This window comes from Hyla sarda, assembly GCF_029499605.1.
Source record: "Hyla sarda isolate aHylSar1 chromosome 1 unlocalized genomic scaffold, aHylSar1.hap1 SUPER_1_unloc_6, whole genome shotgun sequence".
NCBI lineage: Eukaryota > Metazoa > Chordata > Amphibia > Anura > Hylidae > Hyla > Hyla sarda.
In genome coordinates this window covers 711,310-734,739 of record NW_026607592.1, presented here as the reverse complement: position 1 = coordinate 734,739, position 23,430 = coordinate 711,310, and the positions used below count along the sequence as shown (strand labels likewise).

Here is a 23,430-nt window from a genome sequence, read left to right as displayed (position 1 = left end):
TCACTGGCTACCTATACCGTGCATCGCTTATTGGGACCTTCATTCCGGGTCTCGGCTAGGAGGACTATTTTCCGTGGGTCTGAGTGAGTGGTCCCTATCGGATCGGTTTATCATTTATATATCTGGCACTTACAGACTAATTGCCAGAGTATCAAGTATTTCTTTGGTTTCCTATCCATTCCCCTGATGAACCCCGCATTGCTCCTAAATATCCATATAGGAGGGGGGGGGGAAACGCGTCGGGATTGATTACTGCATTATTTGTGTCTTATCTGGTGACACTTATTGTGATTATAGGAAACGTGCTATTTGACTGGGGCCATTGGCTAATGGCCCTGGCATTACACCCATTGTGTATTTTTGGTGTTGATTAATATTTTCTTTAGGACTACTATTTTATGCTGTTATTATTAAATGCTAAGTTTTTTTTTTTTTCAAACATCTTTTTATTTGAGATTACAAATGTTCACAGCCGTCTGAGTATCACCAGACGTGACAGTAAACATATCATAGAACAAAATTTCAATACAGACATGCAAATTACAGTTAGTCAACAAAATACTCCCCAACCCCTCCCACCCTCTCCCCTTTCCCAACCATCGCATCACTAGGATTCAAATACCTCTGGGAACGTCTAGTATGGGGCCCCACACTAAACCGATATACTTTCCAGACCCGTGCCTGCTGCATAGATCGTAAATGCTAAGTTTTAGTGAGCTAATCTTACTGTGAATTCTGGCATCAAAGTAGAGCAGCAATTTTCAAAATGTTGATGAAAATTGAAAAATCTGAAGGGACAGATGTCAGAGAACTACAACTACCAGCATGCCTGGGCAGTCTAGGCATGCTGAGAGTTGTAGTTTTGCAACATCTGGAGGGCTACCGTTTGGGCACCACTGTATAGTGGTTTCCAAACTGTGAGTTGCAAAACTACAACTCCCAGCTTTTGGCTGTCTGGGCATGCTGGGAGTTGCAGTTTGGCAACCACTAGAAGTCAGCAGTAAATATCGCTTTACTGCAACCTTCCTTGATGCTCCACACCGTTGCCTCTTTACCGGCGCCGCTGATCTCCACTGATGCCACTGATGATCGGCGTTCCCCACCGCATAAAAGTCCCCAGGTACCGGCCACCATCTTCTCCCCCCGCTCTGCCCAACATCCAGGGGTGGGCGGAGCGGGGGATTTCCATGGTAACCCCCTGTCTTCAACTGCCATTGGTCAGTAGTCGTTGCTGACTAATGGCAGGGGATAGGAGGGGGTGGCACCACTGCAACCTCGCTCCTATCCGTTAGGATGATTGGGGCTGTCACTGACAGCTCTGATCATCCCTATTTTCCGGGTGATCGGGTCATCAGAGACCTGATCAGCCCGGAAGAGTGGCAAATGGACGATCTGAATTGACTGGACGATATGCCGGGATGACTGCTGAACGATATCAGCAGGCTTCAGGATCCAGTCCCCCAGCGAGCGGCGGGGCCCGGAATTCCCACGGGCATATCCATATGCCCTCAGTCCTTAAGGACTTTAAAACGGGGGCGTATGGATACGCCCTCAGTCCTTAAGAGGTTAATAGTCTGTGATGAAAATGGATTCTTGCCTTTGTGAGTTCTTTGATGCCTAACAAGATCTGATTTCTTAGCAAAACATTTCCCACATTCTGGACATGAAAATGGCTTCTCCCCTGTGTGAGTTCTGTGATGCCTAACAAGATGTGGTTGCTGAGTAAAACATTTCCCACATTCTGAACATAAAAATGGCTTCTCCCCTGTGTGAGTTCTGTGATGTTCAACAAGATGTGATTTCTTATTAAAACATTTTCCACATTCTGAACATGAAAATGGCTTCTTGTCTTTGCAAGTTATTTGATGCCTAACAAGATCTGATTTTTTAGCAAAACATTTCCCACATTCTGGACATGAAAATGGCTTCTCTGTGTGAGTTATGTGATGTTCAACAAGATTTGATTTCTTAGTAAAACATTTTCCACATTCTGAACATGAAAATGGCTTCTTTCTTGTGTGAGTTCTGTGATGTACTATAAGATGTGATTTCTTAGTAAAACATTTTCCACATTCTGTACATAAAAATGGCTTCTTGCCTTTGTGAGTTCTTTGATGCCTAACAAGAACTGATTTCTTAGCAAAACAATTCCCACATTCTGGACATGAAAATGGCTTCTCCCCTGTGTGAGTTCTGTGATGTTCAAAAAGATGTGATTTCTTAGTAAAACATTTTCCACATTCTGAACATGAAAATGGTTTCTCCCCTGTGTGAGTTCTGTGATGTCCAACAAGATTTGATTTCGTAGTAAAACATTTTCCACATTCTGAACATGAAAAGGGCTTCTTTCTTGTGTGAGTTCTGTGATGTACTACAAGATCTGATTTATTAATAAAACATTTTCCACATTCTGAACATGAAAATGGCTTCTCTCCTGTGTGATATCGCTGATGTGTAACAAGATGTGATTGCTGAGTAAAACATTTCCCACATTCCGAACATAAAAATGGCTTCTCCCCTGTGTGAGTTCTGTGATGTTGAACAAGATGTGATTTCTTATCAAAACATTTTCCACATTCTGAACATGAAAATGGCTTCTCTTCTGTGTGATATCTCTGATGTGTAACAATACCTGATTTAAAAGTAAAACATTTCCCACATTCTGAGCATGAATATGGTTTCTTTCCTGTATGAGCTCGTTGAGGTCCATCATTCCTTCTGTGACCTTTATTTTGCTGAACATCCTGTGATGAATGAGAAGACAGGACCTGTATATAAGGATGAGATGACAGATCTTGGCTGTGAAGGGCTGAGGGTGTATCTGGGATAATGGAATGTTCTTCATATGTATCTTGTGTGATATCATCATCTGCTTTATAATCTGAAGATATAAGATTCTCCTCTGATCTCCTGGAACAAGAATCTGCAGAGAATAACACAGATTTTATTATCAGAATTAACCACTTAACATCCCAGGACCTTTAAACTATTGCATTTGTCATTCTTCCTCCTCTCCTTAGAGCCATAACTCTTATTTTCCCGTATACAGAGCCGCTTGAGAACTTGTTTTTTTGGAGGGACAAATCTTACTTTGTAATAACACTTTTTTATTGTGTCCTAAAATGTACGACAAAACCAAAATATTACTATTTGTGAGGAAAATGGAAAAAAAAACATCTTCTCTTTATTCTGTGGTAAATACGATAAGTTTTACTATTATACTTTTTACAAAATGAGTTATTCATAAAATTGCCATATTCTGACCCCTATAACTCTTATTTTTCCGTATACTGGGATGTATGAGGAGGATTTTTTTGCGCTGTGATTTGTAGTTTTTATCAGGACCATTACCCATCATATATCTGACTTTTTGATAACTTTTTTTCAGATACCGTATATACTCGAGTATAATGCCCCCCTCGGCTTATACTCGAGTGAACAAAAAAAAACTTTCTGGCTTTAGCTGTGAGGGGATGGTGCGGCCCGTCCATCTCCGCCTGTCAATACCTTCTCAGTGGTCTTCAACCTGTGGACCTCCAGATGTTGCAAAACTACAACTCCCAGCATGCTGGGAGTTGTAGTTTTGCAACATCTGGAGGTCCGCAGGTCGAAGACCACTGAGGCCTTCGTCATCATCCAGACCTCCTTTTGTTTTCTACTCACCTCCCCTCGGTGGTAAAGAAGGGAGAGCTGGTCCGAGCCGTCATCTGTGCTGCAGGGACCGTCTGGTGGGGAGGGTTAGTCGTTCCGGGCTGTCCATCTTCACCGGGAGGCCCTCTTCTCTGCTCCGGGCCGGCCCCGGACTAATGACGTTGCCTTGACGACGACGCACAGGGACGTTCATGCGCAGGGACGTCATCGAGGGGAGGTGAGTAGAAAACAAAAGGGGGTCTGGATGATGATGAAGGCCGCAGTGGTCTTCAATCTGGGTGACAGGGTGATAATGACGGGGGTGATGATGACGGGGGTGATGATGACGGGGGTGATAATGACGGGGGTGATAATGACGGGGGTGATGATGACGGGGGTGATGATGACGGGGGTGATGATGACGGGGGTGATAATGACGGGGGTGATAATGACGGGGGTGATAATGACGGGGGTGATGATGACGGGGGTGATGATGACGGGGGTGATGATGACGGGGGTGATGATGACGGGGGTGTTAATGACGGGGGTGTTAATGACGGGGGTGATAATGACGGGGGTGATAATGACGGGGGTGATAATGACGGGGGTGATAATGACGGGGGTGATAATGACGGGGGTGATAATGACGGGGGTGTTAATGACGGGGGTGTTAATGACGGGGGTGTTAATGACGGGGGTGTTAATGACGGGGGTGTTAATGACAGGGTGTTAATGACAGGGTGATAATGACAGGGTGATAATGACAGGGTGATGATGACAGGGTGTTAATGACAGGGTGATGATGACAGGGTGTTAATGACAGGGTGATAATGACGGGGGTCTGGATGATGACAGGGGGGGGATTATGTATTTCCCACCCTAAGCTTATTTATTGTCGAGTCAATAACTTTTCCTGGGTTTTTGGGGTGAAATTAGGGGCCTCGGCTTATACTCGAGTATATACGGTATATGATGGGCCCAAAAATCCGCATTTTTGGTGTTTGGTAATGTTTTACGTTTATGATGTTCATCATGCGGAATCATAAACATTATGGGGGAGATTTATTAAAACCTGTGCAAAGGAAAAGTTACCCAGTTGCCCATAGCAACCAATCAGATCGCTGCTTTCATTTTGCAGAGGTTAAAAATGAAAGAAGCGATCTGATTGGTTGCCATGGTCAACTGGGTAACTTTTCCTCTGGACAGGTTTTAAAAAAATCTCCCCCTATATTTGAATACATAAAAATAAAGGGAACACTTACACAACACAATGTGACTCCAAGTCACTGACACTTCTGTGAAATCCCACTGTCCACTCAGGAAGAACACTGACAATCAACTTCACATGGAACAGACAACAGGTGGAAAATATAGGCAATTAGCAAGACCCAATAAAGGAGTGGTTCTGCAGGTGGTGACCACAGACCACTTCTCCGTTCCTATGCTCCTGGCTAATGTTTTGCTCCCTTTTTTTTTTTTTTTAAATATATATATATTTTTATTAACCCCTTAAGGACGCAGGGTTTTTCCGTTTTTGTATTTTCATTTTTTCCTTCACCTTCTAAAAATCATAACGCTTTCAATTTTGCACATAAAATTCCATATGATGGCTTATTTTTTGCGCCACCAATTCTACTTTGCAGTAACATTAGTCATTTTACAAAAAAATCCAAGACGAAACGGAAAAAAAATTAATTGTGCAAAAAAATTGAAGAAAAAAATTCAATTTTGTAACTTTTGTGGGCTTCCGTTTCTACACAGTACATTTTTCGGTAAAAATGACACCTTATCTTTATTCTGTAGGTCCGTCCATACGGTTAAAATGATCCCCTACTTATATAGGTTTGATTTTGTTGTACTTCTGAAAAAAATCATAACTACATGCAGGAAAATGTATACGTTAAAAATTCTCATCTTCTAACTTTATAACTTTTTTATTTTTCCGTGTATGGGGCGGTATGAGGGCTCAATTTTTGATCCATAATCTGAAGTTTTTATCTGTACCATTTTTGTATTGATCGGACTTTTTGATTGCTTCTTATAAATTTTTTCATGATATAAAAAGTGAACAAAAATACACTATTTTGGACTTTTGAATTTTTTTGCACGTACGCCATTGACCGTGCGGTTTAAGTAACAATATATTTTTATAATTCGGACATTTCCGCACGTGGCGATACAACATATGTTTATTTTTATTTACTTTTTTTATTTACTTTTTTATGGGAAAAGGGGGGCGATTCAAGCTTAAATTCAAAGTTAAATGACCTTTATTAACTTTTTTTTTTTCATAGGGGGCTATAACACTGCACACACTGATCTCTTACACTGATCCCAGCAAAGCCATAGGTTTGCATGGATCAGTGTTATAGGCAGTCGATTGCTCAAGCCTGTATCTCAGGCTTGGAGCAATCAATCGCCGATTGGACGCGACGGAGCAAGGTAAGGGATCCTCCGCTTGCATCCTAGCTGATCAGGACATCGCGATGGTCCCGATCAGCCCGACTGAGCTGCAGGGAAGATTTCACTTTAGACGCGGCGATCAACTTTGATCGCCACGTCTAAAGGGTTAATAGCGCGCGGCACAAACGATCGGTGTCGCACACTAATTGGCCCAGGGTCCCGGCTATCATTAGCGTGCCCCCGTTTTAAAAACCAGGACCGGGCGTAGGGCGTACAGGTATGCCCTGCGTCCTTAAGAGGTTAAGCAATTTTCAATAAACAGTAAATATAACACAAAATTATACAGTGGAACAAGATGCATAAGAGCATAGGCAGAGAACATGGCATCTCCGAGAATGTAAAGAACGCATAAAGCTTCTTCACCCAGGTACCATAATCCCTATAATATAAATCCCTCCTCCCCCAAACAAAAAGTAGAAAAGTGCTTGAACGTCCTTGAAAAGTGCGCTAAGGCATCTTAGGAGAAATTGACATCGGTCACTGCGCAGTCATCATCTGGTAAGAAATAGGTGTCATCGATGGGGAGACAGAGTTACCAAATGCCTCCCCCGGCCCCAAACCATGTAGACAAGCATAAAGTGCAGCTCCTCGCTACGGGAGCCTCACTCGGACCCTGCTGGTGCTCCTCTGACTCCCAGGGCATCCAAACCGAGAGCCATAGTGCTCAAAATAAATGGTCAGCCTGTATTCAGTATTATGTATCTGGAAATCTTAGCACCCCTAGAGAACCTCTCAGAGATTCCACATTGTACCATGTGGTTGTATCTAAATGGTCGTACAATCTCAACGATCCCCCTAGAGTCAAAGTGAGCAACAAGAAAGGATTTCAATTTTTGGAAAAAAACATTTAGTGACAGTTTCTCAATGTCTCTCGGCATCTAAGTAATCTATTTCTAGAAAGGATTTCAATTGGGTAATCAGCATAGGCAAATCTGGAGTGGTAGTATCTAACCATTTAGACAATGCATGGCAACTAAATGGACAAACCGAGGAAACCTCTCCTCCCCTTCCCCTCCTCCCTCCAGTGGGCGCAACTGGTGAAATAGTAGCGATTGTGGTGTAAAAGGGACCCGCACCTTCCAATGTTCCCATATGTAAGATTGTATGAGACGCCAGTATATCGCTGTGTGTGAGCACTCCCAGATACCATGATACATGTTTTTAAGTGGGGTACTTCATTTAAGGCAATGAGTGATCCTATCTGGTTAGTTATGCGAGGGCAAGATGTTAAAGCCATATAGGGCAGCATGAGCAACCTTGAAGTATGTCTCCCTCCACCTCTCATCGATAACATTTTTCCGTACAGATGCCCACCCGCTCAACACTACGTCAGTAATGTTTGTGTCCCCTGTCCATGTTTCCCACGTCCGAAATACATGTTTAGGATGCGTTTACGGAAGGCTGCGTACAAGTCAGAGATCAACCTTCTCTGGGGTTCATTGCCTATAATGTCATCTAAAATGTGGTTTGGGGCTTCCTTCGACAGATTCCGATATCTAGACGAACAAAAGGTGTTACCTGATTGGCATAAAGAGTGTGGGACAGGGGAGGTCAAACACACAGAACATTTCTCCAGGGGTGAGCCATCTACGGTCATCACTACGAATCAGTTGCCCCACCGTCCGAGCCCCTCTAGAAAGCCACAATTTCAACCACAGAGAAGATTTACCCTGCAGGAATTCTGGGTGGTCAAGAAAGGGCATCCCTTTGGATACTAGAAACGGAAGGCTAAAAACTTTTCGCACTGCCTCCCAGGTCACTATGGTATCTCGCAGTAGCACTGAGCCCCTGATCCCTACCGGAAGTATAGCTTATGAAGCGTGAAGCAGTGTCGGTAGAGACCATGGGGCGGCCATCGCTGTTTCCACCGCTAGATTGGAGAAGTAGTCAGAGGAGTGCAGCCAATCAAGTGCGAGGCGAAACAAACAAGCCAAATTATAGCCCCTGATGTTTGGGAAAATAACTCCCCCCTCAACCTTGCTAAGCATGAGCTTCTGTAAAGCTATGCACAGGCACTTGCCCTGCCATAGGAAGCATTAAAAGGCTGTGTTGAGGCTTCTAATATCATCATGGCGAAGTAGAAGTGGGAGAGTTTGCAAGGGGTACAACAAGCGGGGGAAACTAATCATTTTAACGAGATGGCATCTACCCAGGAAAAATAAGGGCAAGGGCTCCCAGCGCTTCATCTCCACAAAAATACACTGAAAGAGGGGTGTTTAGTTGAGTGAATAGAGCATGTCAGGAGTCTTCCCAATGCGAATGCCTAGATACATTATGGAAGAAGAGGCCACTGTAGCACCCAAGGCATACGCATCAAGAAGCCACCTGGGAGGAGTCGCACCCAAAGGCAGTAGCATACTCTTGGCGGCATTGACCCTGTAGCCCGTGAAGCTTCCGGCATAAGATAGAAAGTTCAGAATTTTAGGGGCAGCCTCCTTGGGGTGGTTAGGTAAAGTAATACATCATCGGCACACATGGACAATTTGATCTTCTGGGTGCCACGGCTATACCCCTGTAGATATCAGAGGAGATCAAATAGCGGGCCAGAGGTTCAATCGCCAGATCAAACAATAAAGGCGATAAGGGACAACCCTGACGTGTTCCTTTCGCTAACTGGAGGGGAGTGGATAAGATGCCTGGGGTATGTACCCTAGCCCTGAGACCATCACATAGGCCGTCTATAAAGGACAATCCCAAACTTTGTCAGAACCAGCCGCAGCCAGTCAAACCGAATATTGTCAAAAGCTTTTTCAGCATCCAAAGCAAACAATGCGGGTTGGGTTGCTGTCTGGGACTGGCCCCAAACACTGTCCAGTAATGCCAGTACCCTCGTAATGTTCATGACCGCCGAGCGGGTTTTCACGAACCCCACTTAATGGTCACCAACAAGGGAATGTAAAAATTCTGCCAGGATCTTAGATAATAACTTCACATCCTGGTTGATCAGAGCGATAAGAACCAGGTTCTAAAGGGTCCTTGTCAGGCTTGGGGAGTACCTTAATATATGCTAGTTATGCAGCCGGAGAGTGTACGCCTGTGCCATTTTGTTAAAATATGCCATAAGGGGGAAACAACCTGATCAATCAGGGGTTTGTAAAACTTGCCAGGATAGCCGTCTGGCCCTGGTGCTTTCCCATTTGCCAAAGTGCGTATATTAGTGGCTACTTCTTCCATTGGAACATCGCGTTGAGCTCCTGCTGCTGCTCATCAGATAAAGATGGTAGGGTGAGCCCCTCCAGAAACCGCGCCCCTTCCTCAGAGCGGGGGGAGAAGAATAGAGAGCAGCATAGTAGGAGTCCAAGACGACATTAACTGAGTGCATCTCATGCGTTACTTGCTCCGATGAGTCACGCAACGCCAGTACATGCGCAGGCACGCTAGGAAACGTCCCGCCTTATTGCCCTGCCAAAACATAACTACTTCAAAGTGAGACCTATGGATTCTCTCTTTCCTATCCAACCAGAGTTCATACAAGGATTTTGCTGCCTGCTACTTGAGTTTATGATCAACGGTGGAGGACTCTAAAAAGCAGCAGTAAGCTTCCGCTAAGGCTGCGCTTGCCATTGCATGACCCTCCAGAGTATTCCTTTTGACAGAATTACTATAACACTTAATTTTATCCCCAAGTACCGCCTTAGCAGTTTCCCAGTACAGAGAGGGATTGTCAATGTGGGATGCATTGTCCGTTTGAAATTCCAGCCGCCACCCCCTGAGAAAAATTAGAAAAGATTCATCTTTCGTTAAATAAGACAAAAACCGCCACAAGATGTCAGGACCCTTTGTGCATGATGGCAGGAGCTCCAAGACCACCAGTGCATGATCCAAAATGACCAGGTCCACTTCTCCCAAGCGAGAGCACACAAGGGGACTGACTAGGAAATGGTCAATGCATGAACCCTGTACGTGAGAAGTGCGTGTACTCACGACCGTCCGGGTGTAAATGCCGCAAAGAGTCTATCAATCCCGTCTGTGTCAGGAAAGGTGGGAGGACCCTGTCACTCTGATGTGAAATGGTAGATATGTGAGCTGAGCGTCTATGGTCTATTCACTGTATTTAAGTCCCCTCCCAGGATGGTGTGCGGTCCATTAGACCTACTGACTGTATCTGCTAAAGATGCAACGAAGGAAGAGTTATCACCACTAGGAGCATAAACATTATAAACGTGATGTGGTACCATTATGGACTAGTTGAAAATGAAAAACACCCCTCGTCATCCCTTTCGTGTGAGAGAATGTGGTGCGAGAAAGACTTGTGAAGCAACATTACAACTCCCGATTTGCCATCCGCTGCTGGGCTGCCAAACACCTTGCCCACCCACAACTTCTGCATCTCTGAAAACCCTGCTCCGTTAGATGTGTTTCCTGGAGAGGGACTATGTCCGGAAGCAGGAGTTTCAAAAAGCGCAGAATTTCCATGCATTTTTGTAGGGAGCATAAACCCTTAACATTCCACGTCACCAACTTACACATGGTGAGCTAACATCCCCCGGGGGGCAAGAGAATGCAGCGGGGAACATATACTGAGGAGACAATAGCTATGAGGGTGAGGAGAGCATGATGGACAAGAGGACCAAAGATGCGAGGAGGAAACATTGGATGGAACCAGAAATACAAGGAAGGTAAAACAGAAAAGGATCTGACATCATGAGAAGAATATGGGGGGGAGGAGGCAAAAACACAGAAACAAACAAAGACAACCCGAAAGAGGGCAAGAACAGAAAAATAAAAATCCCCAGACAGACAAATCCACAGAATAGAATAAGGGCGGCCATAAATTGGGTAAAGGACTCAACTTTTTTTGGACATGTGGGTGGCTAGAACTACCACCCCAGACCCTCGACATAAACCAATCAACTGGGCCTAAACAAAAAGGGGAAGAATATACACGTAAAAAGGGGCCTCCAGGGGAATCCTACAGCAACTATAACTAGATGGGTACCTATAGGAAGGGGATCCCTCAGTGAAACACAGGGAAACTCATGACCGGAGGAGATTACCCAACCACTACCCTTAAACAGCAAGAATAGTACAAAATCGGGCAATCCCTAGAAGGAACCGTAGAGGTGTGGTGTAACAGAACCATTCGCACAGAAGAACAACAAATGGCATTACATACGTTACAGTGAATAATAAATGACAACCAGAGATCTCGTGCGGTTGGTCCTGTGTCTGGAAGAATGATTAAGAGGGACACCCCGGCCTCTGGGAGAGGGGGAGTGATGAGATGGAGAGCGGGTGGTGCGGGCAGGTTCCCTCAAGAGCTCCAGTAAGGCGGCCTACGCTTCAGCTGGGGTCTGTTAAGAAAAAAAGGAGCCATCTGATCTGAAAACTTTCAAAGTGGCTTGATATTGGAGTTGAAAGCGTCTTTTGGCTTTGAACAGTTCTGAGCAAATTTTACTATAGGCCCTCTGGCGTTTGGCAACCTTGACACAAATGTCTTCAAAAAGCAATATTTTCTTGTTGCGGAAAGCGAGCGGGGAGGAGCGCTTCCTGTAGGCCCTCAGGAGCTCCACTTTATCATTATAAACCAGCAATTTGAAGATGATTTGCCGAGGGCACGAATCCCCGCCCAGTCGAGCCTGGGAGGGGCCTGAATGAAGCCATCCTACTAGATATGCTCTCTCCACTCTGCATTTATGCGTAAGGCCAAGAGCCTTGGCTAAATCACTTTTGCAAAAGTCCTGCAGGTCTGAAGGAGGGAGAGATTCACTAATCCCCACTATTTGTAAACTGTTGCGCCCGGATCTGTTTTCCAGATCTTCCAGCTTTTCACTGACATAACAGAGGTCTGTTTCAGTTTGGCAAAGTCTAGTAGCAAGACCCCTATTTTCATCTTCCAGTATGATGATGCGCTGTTCTGCCTCATCCAGATGACCCGCTTGAGCTGACAAGTCTGTTTGCAATTGTGTTAACGTGGAATGCATGGTGTTTTCCAGGGTTGTCTGTATAGTAGGAGAAATCAGCTTGATCAGGGTTTCCACTAAGGTCTAAAGATTTGAAGGGGTACAGATGTCGTCTGGGCACCCTCATCAGGGGTGAACAATGGCTGGCTGCTGGTGACCTCCATATTAACAGGATGGAGCTGAGTGCACTTAGAGGGCACTGAGTTAGCAGCTGGGGCTGGTTGGAGTGCAGGTATAGTGGGGGGTGCCACAGCTGGGGGACCCACTCTTTGGAACCCTTTGTTGAGATAGTGGTCCATGAGAGGCTGTTATCGGTAGAGCTGGGCGTTATGACCAAAAATGTGTATCACAGTATTTTTGTAAGTTATGGCGGTTCCACAGTATTTAACAGTATTTTCCACCACCCCCCATCATGTCACCCATGGACGCAGCTTCTCTCCCCCGGTTTATCAGCCCAGCGCTGCGCTGTCCCCCACATCAAGGAACTAATCATATGTCACCCGCAAGCGCTGCTCTGCTCATCTTCCTGTGAGTTGCAAGCCACTGGCACAGAAACTCTGTACTGCACTGCATATTCCTGTGCCCGGGTTTCAAAAATAAACAAAATAAACTTTAACTCACCTTCCTACGTTCCCCCGTTGCTCCGATATCGGCCTCACGCTGGGGATGGGAACGTCACAGAGCCGTCAGCCTATCACCGTTCGCAGCAATGTCCCACCTTGGCTGGTGATAGGCTGAGCGCACTGTCATGTAAGGAGCCGGTTGGTGCGGCCGGTGATTTTGCAGCCCAGGCACAGGAATATGTAGTACAGTACAGAGTTCTGGCGGCCCACAACTCACAGGAGGACGAGGGGGAGAGAAGCAGAACAGCGCCCACGGGTCACATATGATTAGTTCCCCGATGTGGGGACAGCGCGCTGTGGCTGCTAATTCATTCATTCGAGGGGGGTACCTATTACGGTATGGGAAAAATTAATCTTGTGCAGGAAAAAAATGGTATGAACCGGTATACCGCTCAGCACTAGGTATTGGGTCAGTAAAGGGGAGCTGTCTGCAGCTTTAAAAGAGAGGAGAAAGAGTCCCTGGACGCCCTCAGCAGCTTTGGGGTAGTAATGTAGCCTTGCAGTCTACACAGTGCTGTCCTGCGGCAGTGATGGAGGTGGCTGCAGGGGTGTCACGTGATGGTGCCGCATAGAGAAGCTGCCCGATCCTCTATGTAGCATGGCAGGAGCGTATTGTGGCCGAGAAAGCAGCCCCTTTTCTCTACTGGGCTGCCTAACGAACGGGGGGTCTGTCACAGCCCCTGTTGTCTGACCCTGCTGCGTACCTTTCAAGTGCCGGCGGCAGGCGGCCGCCGGAGCTCTGCGACTCCTTCTGCTTGCAGTGTATAAGCTACGGGCTCCCCGCGGTCCCCGAGGACTTCGGAACCCCTGAGAGACTGGTGAGTGGGGAAGGTCCCCTCCTGGCTGTCAGTACGGGACGAGTCCAGGGTGTGGGAGCTCCTGCCCTGTGCTCCTTACATGCCCACGCTGGAACCGGAAGTCTCGTTTTGATCACTTTTGAAAACTGGCGGTTCATTCACTCTAGTGGTAGCACAAGACGGAGTCTACAACCCACACAAGTGGCTCAGATAGTACGGCTCATCCAGGATGGCACATCAATGCGAGCTGTGGCAAGAAGGTTTGCTGTGTCTGTCAGAGTAGTGTCCAGAGCATGGAGGCACTACCATGGGACAGGCCAGTACATCAGGAGACGTGTAGGAGGCCGTAGGAGGTCAACAATCCAGCAGCAGGACCGCTACCTCCGCCTTTGTGCAAGGAAGAGCAGGAGGAGCACTGCCAGAGCCCTGCAAAATGACCTCCAGCAGGTCACAAATGTGCATGTGTCAGAAACAGACTCCATAAGGGTGGTATGAGGGGGTTGTGCTTACAGCCCAACACAGTGCAGGACGTTTGGCGTTTTCCAGAGAACACCAAGATTGGCAAATTTGCCACTGGCACCCTGTGCTCTTCACAGATGAAAGCAGGTTCACACTGAGCACATGTGACAGAGTCTGGAGACGCAGTGGAGAACGTTCTGCTGCCTGCAACATTCTCCAGCATGAACGGTTTGGCGGTGGGTCAGAAATGGTATGGGGTGGCATTTCTTTGGGGGGGCCGCACAGCCCTCCACGTGCTTGCCAGAGGTAGCCTGACTGCCATTAGGTACCGAGATGAGATCCTCAGACCCCTTGTGAGACCATATGCTGGTGCGGTTGGCCCTGGGTTCCTCCTAATGCAAGACAATGCTAGACCTCATGTGGCTGGAAGGTGTCAGCAGTTCCTTCAAAAGGAACGCATTGATGCTGTGGACTGGCCGCCCGTTCCCCAGACCTGAATCCGATTGAGCAGTTGTGGGACATCATGTCTCGCTCCCTCCACCACAGACTGTCCAGGAGCCACCTCATCAGGAGCATGCCCAGGTGTTGTAGGGGGGGTCATACGGGCACGTGCAGGCCACACACACTACTGAGCCTCATTGTGACTTGTGTTAAAGACATTACATAAAGTTGGATCAGCCTGTAGTGGGGTTTTCCACTGTGATTTTGAGTGTGACTCCATATCCAGACCTCCATGGGTTGATACAATTGATTTTAATTGATAATTTTTGTGGGATTTTGTTGTCAGCGCATTCAACTATATAAAGAGCAAAGTATTTCATACGATTAGTTCATTCATTCAGATCTAGGATGTGTTATCTTAGTGTTCCCTTTATTTTTTTGAGCAGTGTAGTTTGGACAATTCTGTACCAAATATATTTTTATTTATAATTTTTTTATTTTTGTAAAATTGGTGGAGGGTTTTATATTGCATTCACTGTATACAAGGCCTATGGTATAGCATTATACAGTGTGATCGCTGCATCATTGGATCAATGATCGGCAGCTGTAGACTGGTCAGGGGACCCTCCTCTGCCATTTTAGCTTATATGAGCCCCCAAAGCTCATCGGCATCTGTGATTCAATATTTTAGATGTTGTGATCATCGTCTAAAAGCCCAATGATGGGGGGGGGGGGGGGGGCGCTGCAGGATTGATGCTTTTTGTCATTAGCATTAGTGGTGAGTGTATGGCTACTGATAGGCTACTCGCTTCCTAGCCACTTAAAGGGGTACTACCTTGCCCCAGAGTTCTGAACATTTTGATCAGAATGTTTAGAGCAGGCAGCCATGATGGTAATGTTGCACCCCCTCCATTAATGTCTATGTCACGAGGGGACGTGGCCATGACATCACCATCATGGCTGCCCGCTTAGAATGCTGGGTCATGGGAGTACCCCTTTAATACTTCAGGGCATACATTTACACCCTGGTGCGTTCAGTCCCAGACGGTGAGGGTGTACAGCTACACCCAATGTAGTCTAGGGGTAAATCATCTGGAACTAGAGGGTCTCCTTGTAGAGCGCCCCTATCACTACAGACAAGGGAACTGTCTCATGGATAAGGTGAGGGGGCTGTAGGGGTCTTCCATAAATCGCTCCAATGGTGAGAGTAGAGGACCCGTAGATGTAGTGGAATAGCGTTTTGGTATTAGCCCATGAGAGGATAATTGTAATCATAGGTTTCTCTTTGTGGATATATGGGGAACAAGAAAGCCCATCCAGGATCTGTCCCCGGGAGGACCTCAAGTACAAGCATTTCCCAGCCAAGTTTTGTATAATCTGAGTAAATGGCCACAATAAAGACAACTTCTTTGAATTCTTTATGCTGTAAAAATAAATTATTTACTTTATACCAACACCCACGACTTTGGGTTAATTCCTTGGAAGCGCCACCGCAGCATTTTTCTACATTTTCTGCATTCTACATACAGACCCACCTCTGGGCTCCGTCCTCACACTGCAGGCCTGCTTACCAAGCTACCATCACCGGCAAGGGACATGCTACCCTCCATCCGGGTACCTACCTACACTGGCTAGAGACCTACACCGCACCCGGCGCTACCTCCGTTTTTTTCAGCTATATACTAATCCAGAAGGGGGAGCTGGAGCTGCAGTAGTTTGAGCCCTACAGATGAAATGGAAAATGGGGCATAAGATGTAAGGGAGAAATAAAAACTTCTTGTATAATATCAGAGAGTCCACGAGAGAACGTGTCCACCAGCGCTTCCTTATCCCAGCACACTTCTGCTGCTACAATACACAACTCTATTGAATTCTTGGCCACAGTTCTCGTCCCCTGTTACATGGACATGAGCTGCTCTGCCGCAGAGGGAGAACGGACAGGGAGATGAAATGTCTCTGTAGTCGTAGATAATACGTTTATCAGTCTCCAAAGAGGATTCACCCGGGATAGAGCGTTATCAGTAAGGAGGGAGATCAGGAATCCTACCTTACTTCTATCATTAGGACAGGACTGCGGGACCATTTCCAGATAAATGCCCACTTGGTTCAGGGAGCCTCTACATTCATTAGGATCGCCCCCATAATGCTGGGGAAGCGGGGCAGATCCAGTAAACCCACAGGAGGCAATGGCTTCTATGGCAGCAGAAATAGTTGCCGGAGCAGGAGGGTAGGTGGCTGCCGGTTGAGGCACAGGAGGCTCTAGGGGAGACGTACGATTCTAAAGCGTCTGCATTACAAGTGCCAATTGCTCAATCCTCTGATCCTGCAGATCCATTATAGTGAAAATGTTTGGTGCTGGTGGATTGTCTGCATCATCCGGATTCATGGCCCTTGTGTAATGTCAGGAACCACAAAACCAGATGGAGATGATCAGAACAAATCACCTTTATTATATTCTCAACCGTCTCACATTCTCATCATTTATAGTTTACATTCTGACTGAATAAAGGAATATACAGCAGAAAAGACTGACAGGACACAGAGCTTAACCCCTTAAGGACCCAGCCAATTTTCACTGTAGGACCCGGCCATTTTTTACACATCTGACCACTGTCACTTTAAGCATTAATAACTCTGGGATGCTTTTACCTTTCATTCTGATTCCGAGACTGTTTTTTCGTGACATATTCTACTTTATGTTAGTGGTAAAATTTTGTCGCTACTTGCACCATTTGTTGGTGAAAAATTCCAAAATTTGATGAAAAAATTGAAAATTTTGCATTTTTTTAACTTTGAAACTCTCTGCTTATAAGGAAAATGAATATTCCAAATAAATTATATATTGATTCACAAATACAATATGTCTACTTTATGTTTGCATGATAAAGTTGACATGATTTTACTTTTGGAAGACACCAGAGGGCTTCAAAGTATAGCAGCAATTTTCCAATTTTTCACAAAAAATTTTAAATCGAAATTTTACATGGACCAGTTCTGTTTTGAAGTGGATTTGAAGGGCCTTCATATTAGAAATACCCCACAAATGACCCCATTATAAAAAACTGCACCCCTCAAAGTATTCAAAATGACATTCAAAAGGTTTGTTAACCCTTTAGGTGTTTCACAGGAATAGCAGCAAATTGAAGGAGAAAATTCAAAATCTTCATTTTTTACACTCGCATGTTCTTGTAGACCCAGTTATTGAATTTTTACAAGGGGTAAAAGGAGAGAAATCTTCCTAAAATGTGTAACCCAATTTCTCTTGAGTAAGGAAATACCTCATATGTGTATATAAAGTGTTCGGCGGGCGCAGTGGAGGGCTCAGAAGGGAAGGAGCGACAAGGGGATTTTGGAGAGTGAGATTTTCTGAAATGGTTTCTGGGGGGCATGTCACATTTAGGAAGCCCCTATGGTGCCAGGACAGCAAAAAAAAAAAAAAAAAAAAAAACACATGGCATACTATTTTGGAAACTACACCCCTCAAGGCACGTAACAAGGGGTCCAGTGAGCCTTAACACCCCACAGGTGTTTGACGACTTTTCCTTAAAGTTGGATGTGTAAATGATTTTTATATTTTTTTCACTAAAATGCTAGTTTTCCCCCAAATTTTGAATTTTTACAAGGGGTAATAGGACAAAATGCCCCCCAAAATGTGTAACCCCATCTCTTCTGAGTATGAAAATACCCCATGTGTGGACGTCAAGTGCTCTGCTGGCGCACTACAATGTACAGAAGAGAAGGAGCGCCATTGGGCTTTTGGGGAAAAAAATTTTTTGGAATGGAAGTCAGGGGCGATGTGCGCTTACAAAGCCCCCCGTGGTGCCAGAACAGTGGACCCCCCACGTGACCCCATTTTGGAAACTACACCCCTCACAGAATTTAATAAGGGGTGCAGTGAGTATTTACACCCCACTGGCATTTGACAGATCTTTGGAACAGTGGACTGTGCAAATGAAAAACTACATTTTTAATTTTCACGGACCACTGTTCCAAAAATCTGTGAGACACCTGAGACCTCTGTCCGTGTCAGGAACTGTCCAGTGTAGGAGGAAATCCTCATAGCGAACCTCTCCTGCTCTGGACAGTTCCTGACACGGACAGAGGTGGCAGCAGAGAGCACTGTGGTGAGACAGAAAAAAAACTACATAACATCTCTGCAGCATACATCAGCTTATAAGTACTGGAAGGTTAAAGATTTTTAAATAGAAGTAATTTACAATTCTGAATAACTTTCTAGCACCAGTTGATAAAAAAAAAAATTTCCATCGGAGTACCACTTAAAAAAATTCCATAAAAATTATTACAGTCGATGACTGAGCAGAATCTGTGACAGTTCTCTTTATTTAGTGGTTACTACTCACCTGGTTGGTTACCTGTAGGAATGTCCTCCTTATACCGCTCATCACTGCTCACATCTGTCTCTTCTTCTTTCCTTAAGTCTGTTATATTACTACAGATCAGATCATTCCCTGTATGAATGTCCTCCTTATACTGCTCATCACAGCTTACATCTGTCTCTTCTTCTTCCTTTATGTCTGTAGCATTAATATAAATCATATCTTTCCCTGTATGAATGTCCTCCTTATACTGCTCATCACCGCTCACATCTGTCTCTTCTTCTTCTTCCCTTATGTTGTTAGCATTAATATAGATCAGATCTTTCCCTGTAGGAATGTCCTCCTTATACTGCTCATCACCGCTCACATCTGTCTTTGGAGCATTAATATTGTTCGGATATTCTCCCTGATTAATAAGATGTGAAAGAAATATAGTAAAAGTCATCAGACAGTAGGAGAAGTCACGTGGGATGTTATAGATGAGCAGGAGATGAGGAGTCATGGAGGGTGAGGGGACTGACCACAAGAGCTTCACAGCCCTTCTACAGATCATAGGGAATATCTCCATCTACCTGATCATCCTGTGGAAGAAGAGGACGGGGACACCTCTCTGGTGCTGTTCTCTTACTGGATCTGACTGTAGGGAACACATACAGAGACTGAATTCATTCTTTACATACAAATAATGAGAGGACGTGTGTATATAGTCATGTCTATTACCTGGTGATGTGAGGGGCTGCTGATCCTCCATCATGACCTGATCCTTGTACTGATCCTTGTGTCCTTCTACATACTCCCACTCCTCCATGGAGAAATACACCGCCACGTCCTGACACCTTATAGGAACCTGACACATAATGATACAGTCATCACCTCGACCCCTTCAGTGGTGTTACTGTATAATGTCCCAGCATTCCCAGCAGTGTCACCTCTCCAGTCATCACCAGACCCCTCCATTACTGTATAATGTCCCAGCAGTGTCACCTCTCCAGTCATCACCAGACCCCTCCATTACTGTATAATGTCCCAGCAGTGTCACCTCTCCAGTCATCACCAGACCCCTCCATTACTGTATAATGTCCCAGCATTCCCAGCAGTGTCACCTCTCCAGTCATCACCAGACCCCTCCATTACTGTATAATGTCCCAGCAGTGTCACCTCTCCAGTCATCACCAGACCCCTCCATTACTGTATAATGTCCCAGCAGTGTCACCTCTCCAGTCATCACCAGACCCCTCCATTACTGTATAATGTCCCAGCAGTGTCACCTCTCCAGTCATCACCAGACCCCTCCATTACTGAATAATGTCCCAGCATTCCCAGCAGGGTCACCTCTCCAGTCATCACCAGACCCCTCCATTACTGTATAATGTCCCAGCAGTGTCACCTCTCCAGTCATCACCAGACCCCTCCATTACTGTATAATGTCCCAGCAGTGTCACCTCTCCAGTCATCACCAGACCCCTCCATTACTGTATAATGTCCCAGCAGTGTCACCTCTCCAGTCATCACCAGACCCCTCCATTACTGTATAATGTCCCAGCAGTGTCACCTCTCCAGTCATCACCAGACCCCTCCATTACTGTATAATGTCCCAGCAGTGTCACCTCTCCAGTCATCACCAGACCCCTCCATTACTGTATAATGTCCCAGCAGTGTCACCTCTCCAGTCATCACCAGACCCCTCCATTACTGTATAATGTCCCAGCAGGGTCACCTCTCCAGTCATCATCAGACCCCTCCATTACTGTATAATGTCCCAGCAGTGTCACCTCTCCAGTCATCACCAGACCCCTCCATTACTGTATAATGTCCCAGCATTCCCAGCAGTGTCACCTCTCCAGTCATCACCAGACCCCTCCATTACTGTATAATGTCCCAGCATTCCCAGCAGTGTCACCTCTCCAGTCATCACCAGACCCCTCCATTACTGTATAATGTCCCAGCAGTGTCACCTCTCCAGTCATCACCAGACCCCTCCATTACTGTATAATGTCCCAGCATTCCCAGCAGTGTCACCTCTCCAGTCATCACCAGACCCCTCCATTACTGTATAATGTCCCAGCAGTGTCACCTCTGCAGTCATCACCAGACCCCTCCATTACTGTATAATGTCCCAGCAGTGTCACCTCTCCAGTCATCACCAGACCCCTCCATTACTGTATAATGTCCCAGCAGTGTCACCTCTCCAGTCATCACCAGACCCCTCCATTACTGTATAATGTCCCAGCAGTGTCACCTCTCCAGTCATCACCAGACCCCTCCATTACTGTATAATGTCCCAGCAGTGTCACCTCTGCAGTCATCACCAGACCCCTCCATTACTGTATAATGTCCCAGCAGTGTCACCTCTCCAGTCATCACCAGACCCCTCCATTACTGTATAATGTCCCAGCAGGGTCACCTCTCCAGTCATCACCAGACCCCTCCATTACTGTATAATGTCCCAGCAGTGTCCCCTCTCCAGTCATCACCAGACCCCTCCATTACTGTATAATGTCCCAGCATTCCCAGCAGTGTCACCTCTCCAGTCATCACCAGACCCCTCCATTACTGTATAATGTCCCAGCAGTGTCACCTCTCCAGTCATCACCAGACCCCTCCATTACTGTATAATGTCCCAGCAGGGTCACCTCTCCAGTCATCACCAGACCCCTCCATTACTGTATAATGTCCCAGCAGTGTCACCTCTCCAGTCATCACCAGACCCCTCCATTACTGTATAATGTCCCAGCATTCCCAGCAGTGTCACTTCTCCAGTCATCACCAGACCCCTCCATTACTGTATAATGTTCCAGCAGTGTCACCTCTCCAGTCATCACCAGACCCCTCCATTACTGTATAATGTCCCAGCAGTGTCACCTCTCCAGTCATCACCAGACCCCTTCATTACTGTATAATGTCCCAGCAGTGTCACCTCTCCAGTCATCACCAGACCCCTCCATTACTGTATAATGTCCCAGCATTCCCAGCAGTGTCACCTCTCCAGTCATCACCAGACCCCTCCATTACTGTATAATGTCCCAGCAGTGTCACCTCTCCAGTCATCACCAGACCCCTCCATTACTGTATAATGTCCCAGCAGTGTCACCTCTCCAGTCATCACCAGACCCCTCCATTACTATATAATGTCCCAGCAGTGTCACCTCTCCAGTCATCACCAGACCCCTCCATTACTGTATAATGTCCCAGCAGTGTCACCTCTCCAGTCATCACCAGACCCCTCCATTACTGTATAATGTCCCAGCAGTGTCACCTCTCCAGTCATCACCAGACCCCACCATTACTGTATAATGTCCCAGCAGGGTCACCTCTCCAGTCATCACCAGACCCCTCCATTACTGTATAATGACCCAGCAGTGTCACCTCTCCAGTCATCACCAGACCCCTCCATTACTGTATAATGTCCCAGCAGTGTCACCTCTCCAGTCATCACCAGACCCCTCCATTACTGTATAATGTCCCAGCAGTGTCACCTCTCCAGTCATCACCAGACCCCTCCATTACTGTATAATGTCCCAGCAGTGTCACCTCTCCAGTCATCACCAGACCCATCCATTACTGTATAATGTCCCAGCAGTGTCACCTCTCCAGTCATCACCAGACCCCTCCATTACTGTATAATGTCCCAGCAGTGTCACCTCTCCAGTCATCACCAGACCCCTCCATTACTGTATAATGTCCCAGCAGGGTCACCTCTCCAGTCATCACCAGACCCCTCCATTACTGTATAATGTCCCAGCAGTGTCACCTCTCCAGTCATCACCAGACCCCTCCATTACTGTATAATGTCCCAGCAGTGTCACCTCTCCAGTCATCACCAGACCCCTCCATTACCGTATAATGTCCCAGCAGTGTCACCTCTCCAGTCATCACCAGACCCCTCCATTACTGTATAATGTCCTAGCACTCCCAGCAGTGTCACCTCTCCAGTCATCACCAGACCCCTCCATTACTGTATAATCTCCCAGCAGTGTCACCTCTCCAGTCATCACCAGACCCCTTCATTACTGTATAATGTCCCAGCAGGGTCACCTCTCCAGTCATCACCAGACCCCTCCATTACTGTATAATGTCCCAGTATTCCCAGCAGGGTCACCTCTCCAGTCATCACCAGACCCCTCCATTACTGTATAATGTCCCAGCAGTGTCACCTCTCCAGTCATCACCAGACCCCTCCATTATTGTATAATGTCCCAGCAGTGTCACCTCTCCAGTCATCACCAGACCCCTCCATTACTGTATAATGTCCCAGCAGTGTCACCTCTCGAGTCATCACCAGACCCCTCCATTACTGTATAATGTCCTAGCACTCCCAGCAGTGTCACCTCTCCAGTCATCACCAGACCCCTCCATTACTGTATAATGTCCCAGCAGTGTCACCTCTCCAGTCATCACCAGACCCCTTCATTACTGTATAATGTCCCAGCAGGGTCACCTCTCCAGTCATCACCAGACCCCTCCATTACTGTATAATGTCCCAGTATTCCCAGCAGTGTCACCTCTCCAGTCATCACCAGACCCCTCCATTACTGTATAATGTCCCAGCAGTGTCACCTCTCCAGTCATCACCAGACCCCTCCATTACTGTATAATGTCCCAGCAGTGTCACCTCTCCAGTCATCACCAGACCCCTCCATTATTGTATAATGTCCCAGCAGTGTCACCTCTCCAGTCATCACCAGACCCCTCCATTACTGTATAATGTCCTAGCAGTGTCACCTCTCCAGTCATCACCAGACCCCTCCATTACTGTATAATGTCCCAGCAGTGTCAC

General features: G+C 46.3%; 3 protein-coding genes across 4 annotated transcripts in view; 1 reads left to right on the top strand and 2 right to left on the bottom strand.

The window, feature by feature from the left end:
- Positions 1 to 23,430, bottom strand: part of LOC130298236 (oocyte zinc finger protein XlCOF22-like) — a 246,966-nt gene that overhangs the window by 72,806 nt on the left and 150,730 nt on the right. The window lies entirely within an intron of this gene.
- LOC130298235 (oocyte zinc finger protein XlCOF6-like) overlaps positions 1 to 23,430 on the top strand; it is a 72,310-nt gene that overhangs the window by 26,901 nt on the left and 21,979 nt on the right. The gene's annotated exons all lie outside the window — the stretch shown is intronic.
- LOC130298234 (oocyte zinc finger protein XlCOF22-like) lies at positions 579 to 19,496 on the bottom strand. 2 transcript variants are annotated; one of them, XM_056551155.1, is made up of 4 exons: positions 19,374 to 19,496; positions 19,226 to 19,290; positions 18,678 to 19,059; positions 579 to 2,923 (listed from the first exon to the last, which is right to left on the bottom strand). In XM_056551155.1, exons 1-4 carry the CDS (start codon positions 19,459 to 19,461, stop codon positions 1,509 to 1,511), a joined length of 1,950 nt encoding a protein of 649 aa, XP_056407130.1. In that variant the 5' UTR covers positions 19,462 to 19,496; the 3' UTR covers positions 579 to 1,508. The 2 variants fall into 2 exon arrangements, with proteins under 2 accessions (XP_056407130.1, XP_056407131.1); XM_056551156.1 differs by having other exon boundaries at positions 18,690 to 19,059.